Source organism: Zea mays, chromosome 7 (genome assembly GCF_902167145.1).
Source record: "Zea mays cultivar B73 chromosome 7, Zm-B73-REFERENCE-NAM-5.0, whole genome shotgun sequence".
Lineage (NCBI taxonomy): Eukaryota > Viridiplantae > Streptophyta > Magnoliopsida > Poales > Poaceae > Zea > Zea mays.
In genome coordinates this window covers 135436496-135443332 of record NC_050102.1, presented here as the reverse complement: position 1 = coordinate 135443332, position 6837 = coordinate 135436496, and the positions used below count along the sequence as shown (strand labels likewise).

At 47.1% G+C, this 6837-nt stretch overlaps 1 protein-coding gene across 2 annotated transcripts; it reads right to left on the bottom strand.

The window, feature by feature from the left end:
• Nucleotides 1–2409: 2409 nt before the first annotated feature.
• On the bottom strand, nucleotides 2410–5284 carry LOC103632901 (uncharacterized). 2 transcript variants are annotated; one of them, XM_008654614.3, is made up of 6 exons: nucleotides 4993–5284; nucleotides 4639–4825; nucleotides 4050–4555; nucleotides 2949–3079; nucleotides 2808–2872; nucleotides 2410–2712 (listed from the first exon to the last, which is right to left on the bottom strand). In XM_008654614.3, coding segments are annotated over exons 3-6 (675 nt in total). In that variant the 5' UTR covers nucleotides 4528–4555; nucleotides 4639–4825; nucleotides 4993–5284; the 3' UTR covers nucleotides 2410–2711. The 2 variants fall into 2 exon arrangements, with proteins under 2 accessions (XP_008652836.1, XP_008652838.1); XM_008654616.3 differs by having other exon boundaries at nucleotides 4998–5278.
• Nucleotides 5285–6837: the final 1553 nt, after the last annotated feature.

The following is a 6837-nucleotide window of genomic DNA, read 5'->3' as shown; positions in this document are numbered from 1 at the left end:
GCTTGCAGTAGGGGGGTTACAAGCGTCCACGCGGGTGAGGGAAGCGAGCGGCCCCAAGAGAGCGCCTGTCCTGTCCTCGGTCCCGCGCGGCCAACCTTCTCTGAGAAGGCCCTGGTCCTTCCTTTTATAGTCGTAAGGAGAGGATCCAGGTGTACAATGGGGATGTAGCAGAGTGCTACGTGTCTAGCGGAGGGAGAGCTAGCGCCCTAGGTACATGCCAATGTGGCAGCCGGAGAGATCTGGGCACCCTGCTGGCGTGATGTCGTGGCTGTTGGAGGTGCGGCGGAGCGTGATGGAGGGACAGCTGTTGGAGCGGCCGAGTCCCTGCTGACGTTGTCCTGCTTCCGTAAGAGAGCTAGGGGCCGTCGTCGTCATAGAGCTTGTGGAGCGCCATCATTGCCTCTCTGGCGAAGCTGGCCGGATGAGACGCCGGTCTTGTTCTCCGTGACCCGAGTCGATTCGGGGTGGGATGATGATGACGCCTCCTGTTGACGTGGCGGTCTGTGCCCTAGGCAGGGCGACGTGGGGTTTCCTCCGAAGCCGAGGTTGAGTCTGCCTTCTGTTGCCGTGGCCGAGCCCGAGCCAAGGGGTCGGTCGAGGCGGAAGTCGTTCGGCCGAGGCCAGGGCGGAGTCCGAGCCCTGGGGTCGGGCGAGGCGGAGTTTCGTCGTCTTCCGGGTCTTAGCCCGAGTCCGAGCCCTGGGGTCGGGCGGAGCGGAGTTCGCCGTCTTCCGGGTCTTAGCCCGAGTCCGAGCCCTAGGGTCGGGCGGAGCGGAGTTCGCCGTCTTCCGGGTCTTAGCCCGAGTCCGAGCCCTGGGGTCGGGCGGATCGGAGTTCGCCGTCTTCCGGGTCTTAGCCCGAGTCCGAGCCCTGGGGTCGGGCGGAGCGGAGTTCGCCGTCTTCCGGGTCTTAGCCCGAGTCCGAGCCCTGGGGTCGGGCGGAGCGGAGTTCGCCGTCTTCCGGGTCTTAGCCCGAGTCCGAGCCCTGGGGTCGGGCGGAGCGGAGTTCGCCGTGGCGCCTTTGTCGAGGCCTGACTGCCTGTCAGACTTACTCTGTCGAGTGGCGCTGCAGTCGGAGTGGCGCAGGCGGCGCTGTCCTTCTGTCAGACTGGCCAGTGGAGCGGTGGAGTGACGGCGGTCACCTCGGCTCTGCCGGAGGCGCGTGTCAGGATAGAGGTGTCAGGCCTCCTGTGCGTTAAATGCCCCTGCAATTTGGTCAGTCGGTGTGGTGATTTAGTCAAGGTTGCTTCTGAGCGAAGCCAAGGCCTTGGGCGAGCCGGTGATGTGTCCGCCATAAAAAGGGGGCCTCGGGCGAGACGGAAGTCTCTCGAGGTCGGCTGCCTTCGGCCGAGGCTAGGCTCGGGTGAAGCGTGATCGAGTCACTCGTGTGGACTGATCCCTGACTTAATCATGCCCATCAGGCCTTTGCAGCTTTATGCTGATGGGGGTTACCAGCTGAGAATTAGGCGTCTTGAGGGTACCCCTAATTATGGTCCCCGACAGTATTATATTTGTGAATTGTTATAGAGCTTATGGAAATTTAGGAAGGGTCCTGTGACCGGAACTGCCTTCGACCCGCTGCCTTTACCAAGTGGTGTTCCAGTGCCTATGTGTTTTTGTGGTGATCCTTGTAAGGTTGATAAGTCTGAGGATCATGACACCTATCGATAGAGGTATTGGATGTGTGCTAACTTTGCATTTGAGCCAACTATTGTTCAACGTCGGATGAATTTAATGGTGAGAATAGTCTTGTAATATGTTAACAATTTAATGGTGAATATTTTTTTGCATACTAATAATTGCCTGTTTTGTAGACTCCTCCACCGCTATGTGATTTTGAGCAGTGGATTGACACAGAAATATCAGAGAAAGACAAGAAGTGGTTGGATAATCTTAAAAAGTGGGATGCAGAGGACAAAGAGATGATGGAGAAAAGACAAGAGGAGCTTGCTGCCGAGCAACAACGTGAAGACGAGCAGAAAATGAGGCGTGTTGCTGAATGCAAGGAAGAGAAGGAGAAGAAGCTTGAGCGTGCACGTTGTGCAAAGGAAGCAATGGAGGACAACTAGGGCTGGAAACGAGCCGAGCCGAGCCAGGCTCGGCTCGGCTCGGTGCGGCTCGGTAAAAGAGCGAGCCGAGCCAGGCTCGGCTCGGTTGTCTGGCGAGCTCTGTAATCAGGCTCGGCTCGGCTCGGTACAGGCTCGCGAGCCGGCTCGAGCCGGCTCGCGAGCCCACCCTTCAGTTCAATTCTCAACCAGCAGTAGTAGTATATATTCATCATTGGAAATAAGCAGCAGTATATTCAGCTCAAAACATACAAGAAGATATGCGAGCCCACCCTTCAATTCAATTCTCAACCAGCAGCAGTACTGCAGTAGTATATATTCAGCACTGGAAATCAGCAGCAGTATATTCAGCTCAAAGCATAATGTTCTCAACAAAGAGTATTAGAAATCAGCACTAGAAAGAGTAGTATATAATTATATATATTCAACAAAGAGTAGTATATATTCAGCACTGGAAATCAGTAGCAGTATATTCAGCTCAAAACATAATGTTCTCAAAACATAATGTTCTCAACATAATGTTCTCAATAAAGCAGTATATTCTCAAGCAGCAGCAGTAGTATGATCTATGATGCATCTTCTCTTGAGTCTTGACTCTTGACGTCTCCTTAGCTTAGCTTGTCTTGTCTCCATCCAATTCTTCCAAATTCTGTGAAGGCAATTCTAATTAGTTTACAAATAACACTAAATAATTCATGTTTCCCCTATATTCTAATAAAGAGTATTAGAATTCAGATCTCTTACTAGTTGCTTTCCACCAAGCTTTTTGGGAACATAATGTTCTCAACATTGTCTTCATCATCTTCTTCCTGATAAAATACAATTACAAAGTTCAATTAATGCGTGAAATAATACAACTTTAAGAAATGTACAAGATCAGCATACCACATATATCATGCTTCCATCATGTGTTCCTCGGATCCAGCTAGAAGAGCATACCAATGCCTCCACCATTGAAGGCCTTAGAGAACTACGATAATCATCTAGAGTTCTACCTCCCGTGCTAAAAGTAGACTCTGAAGACCACTGGAAATCTATGTGAATTAACCTTCCACCAATTCAGCAAATCAAACTCTTTGTCTGATAAACACACATTAGTCTCCTCCAAATAGATAAGCAACTCGCTCTTTGATGGGTTAGACTGAGTTGATGACAAGAAAGACTGAAATTGACATGAAGCGGATGGCAAACTACATGATCTTTCAACACTCAAAGATGAGGAAGCATTAGATTTGCTTTGAGACTCTTTTCTCTCTCTATGCTGCACCTCAAAATCCCCATAAAGTTTTTCTAACTCACTACGAACATCTTCTAATTCAAACACAACTTGATGTTCATCAAATATCTTATTGAAGCACCACTCAATAAATCTCATTTTATACCTTGGATCAAGAATAGTTATGTGTGCACAACATCTGATATGGAAATATTTTGCAACAAAAGCACTTCCTTGTCTAGCTGAAAATCTGGCCCTCAAACCTCGAATAGCACCATCATTGTTTGAGGCATTATCTAAAGTCATGGAAACAATTTTATCTTCTATTTTCCAGCCAGCAACACATTCATATACTGCTTGTCCTATAACAGGCCCTTTGTGTGGGGGGTCCAATTCAAAAAAATTCAGGACACGACATTGCATCTTCCAATCACTATCTATGTAGTGTGCAACCAAACACATATAGGATAATGTTTGATTGGATGTCCACAAATCAGTGGTTAGGGAAATATACTCAACACCTTTAAGGACTTTTGCTAGTGATTCTTTTTCAGACTCATAGATCTTTAAACATTCAGCTCTTATAGTCTTCCTACCAATAAACTCATATGAAGGATTCAAATACCTCATGACAATGTTAAACCAAGTATGCTCAACCATCCTAAATGGATACTCATGAACTATTATCATCTTAGCAATTAGTTTTTTTACTTTCTCATGGTTATAATCTTTTGGAGAAGTGATAGTAGGAAGGCCAGATCCAGATTCACCTGCTGTTGATGGAGCAAAATTTAGAAGAGATTGATTCTGCTGCTTTGCCACATGCTTCAAATACACGGCACAAATTCTCATGTGCCTTGACAAATGAGATGTTGTTGATCCTTGTATGTAAGAATATAGCTTCTTACAATAGTTACATTTTGCCTTTGATATCATCTTCCCCTTCTCTGTCGTATCCGGCACAGTCACCTTAGTAAAGGCATCCCAAACTTTAGATTTTGCCTTTTTGCTCCTTTCAGTTTCAGCTGTAGCCTTCATCTTCACCCTTTTGCGCCTTCTCTTGACCCCTTGTTTACTTCTGTTGTCCTCAGATTCATCAATATTGACATTGTCCACTGAATCATCAATTTTTCCACCAAGCACTACCAGTTCATCTTCAGACATATCATCCCTCTTGTCAAACGAATTACTTTCTGAATCAGTTCCATCACTTGCAGTCCTCCCCTTTCCTTCCACAGCCGATTCCATCAATAAAAGTAAATAGCCAGACAGCAACCTATAGTCATTGTTACAATAAAAGTAAATAGCCAGACAGCAACCATTCTAAGCATTGGACTTCAGAATTTCAGATCACTTTACCTGAGTACCTGACAGGCGGACTGAAGCTTGGAGGATGAACTTCAGATTTTCAGATCACTAACCTGACCAGCGAGGCAGCAACTACTCGGCTGATCGGTTCCTGGAGGGATGGCAACCTAGCGCCCCTGCCTGGCAGGTGCAGGCGGCGTGGAGTTAAACCAGCAGGATGGCAGCCCAACGCCCTAGCCTGTACATCACGTATTCACGTGGAGGAAGAGGGATAATAGGAGGATTAGAATAATGAGCTAACGCTAGAGTCCAAACTGCTAACGGTGGCAAATTCCAAACTGCCAAGTGCCAAGTGCTAACGCTGGAGCCAGAGGGCTGAGGGATTGGAATGACGAGCTCACTAACCTGACCTGAGTAGCTGACGCGGTGATGCCTGACAGCCTATGCCATCACTGGAGCCTGGAGGGATGGGCGGCGGTCGGCGGATGGCAGATTGGCAGCCAGCAGCCTGCCTGGAGGGAATGGAATCACGGTCACAGACTCACAGACTCGGCCTCACGGCGGGACGGGCGGGTCACGGCCGCGGTCGTCGGCGGCTCGGCGCGTCGCGTGAGCGGTGAGCAGAGCGGGGCGGCGGCCGACGGATGATAGGAATTAGGAACAACCGAACAAAATGGTAAGTTTGATACCCTAGGTCAGCGACAGAGTTGGGCCTTCAGCTGTTCAGATTTGGGCCGAGCCTCGAGCCGGCTCGCGAGCCTTGACGAGCCGGCTCGGCTCGGCTCGGTACTATAGCGAGCCGTGGAATCAGGCTTGGCTCGGGCTCGTTTAGAGTCTCGAGCCTCTCCGAGCCGAGCCGAGCCTTAACGAGCCCGAGCCGGCTCACGAGCCTCGAGCTTTTTTTCCAGCCCTAAGGACAACCCTGATGTATTTCGCAAGGGCAAATGGCCCCGTTGCACTCAGTAGTCTAGGTGTTTCATTTGAAGTTATGTAATAATGAACTTATTATTCGGTATTATGTATTGTCAAACAATGATATTTGGTAATGAATTACCTTCAAATTGATGAAAACTACATTTAAAGCAATTGTTGAAGGCGACTTCAAGCAATTGATAAAGATAATCAACACGCTGAAAGCAATTGTTACAGAAGAGTTTTCTAGTAGTGCTCCCACATTCCAAATTGTGTGGACCCTTCTCCATAGTATTCTCCCATTTTTGTTATCTGCTGTGGGAGCGGTGGAGACGTCGGAGGACCAACATTCTTGTTGTGACAAGGGCAGCAACAATATGGATCTGGCATACTTACACCTATGAAACACCACCATTGTTGTTGTCTCTTTCTTCCTCGTCATTTCTGTTGCTTACTTCCCTCTCTAGATCAAATATCCTATTCTGTAGGTAGGATATGTATTCCGCATGAGGAAAAATCGGACGAGGATCTACCCAACAAGTGAACCCACAATTCTCCTTGACCAATGAATGATGCATAAATGTTTATAGTTAGTTTCATTGAACAACAAAAGTATTTAGAACAAAGGATTAGAAATTAATTTTTACATATGCATAAGGACATCTGAAAAAACGACGGCCTCCATCAATTCCACCCTCAATGAACATCTACACGAAGCAATCCTCACCATGCATGCACTTCGACCAATATTCTCTCCTATTATCGTTGGACCTAAGTCTAACCTCTTTGTTGAAATCTTTTTTACTTTGAACTGGAAAGTTAAAAACCGCCTCTTCAAAAAAATCTGGACCAAGAGGGCCATCGAAACACATTGGAGTTAACTTCCCTCCATCCTTTCGTCTCTCATTTCCCGCACCCTTGCCCCTAGAAGACCCTGAAGCCATTGTATTGCACAATGAAGCAAATGTACAAAGGATCGTGTATATATAGGCGAAAGGAAAGGTAGTGTAGTGGATTATGATAACAGATATGTACAAAAACTCTGAAAAGGCTATGTTCTGGATCTTCAAAGGCTACATGTCCTACGATAATGTAGGATATTGTTGATTCTGAAAAGGCTATATATGCAGTCCTGAAAAGGCTATATATATAATCCTGAAAAGGCTATGAAATGGATCTGAAAAGTCTAGATGCTAGTCCGAAAGTTGATGCTTCTGAAAAGGCTATGTAATAGTTCTGTAAAGGCTACATGACATAATCACAGATTTTACAAAATTTCGGCAGAGTTTTCTCTGTTTTTTGACAATCCAACATATACACATAAACAAGCATAACATA

Excerpts from the sequence above, each read along its gene's own strand:
- LOC103632901 (XM_008654614.3), bottom strand. The coding sequence starts at position 4,527 with ATGGAATCGGCTGTGGAAGGAAAGGGGAGGACTGCAAGTGATGGAACT. Across the intron at positions 3,080-4,049 it reads TTTTGCTCCATCAACAGCAG|AGTCTACTTTTAGCACGGGA; the intron begins GTGAATCTGGAT and ends AGTGGTCTTCAG. Across the intron at positions 2,873-2,948 it reads ATGGAAGCATGATATATGTG|GAAGAAGATGATGAAGACAA; the intron begins GTATGCTGATCT and ends GTATTTTATCAG.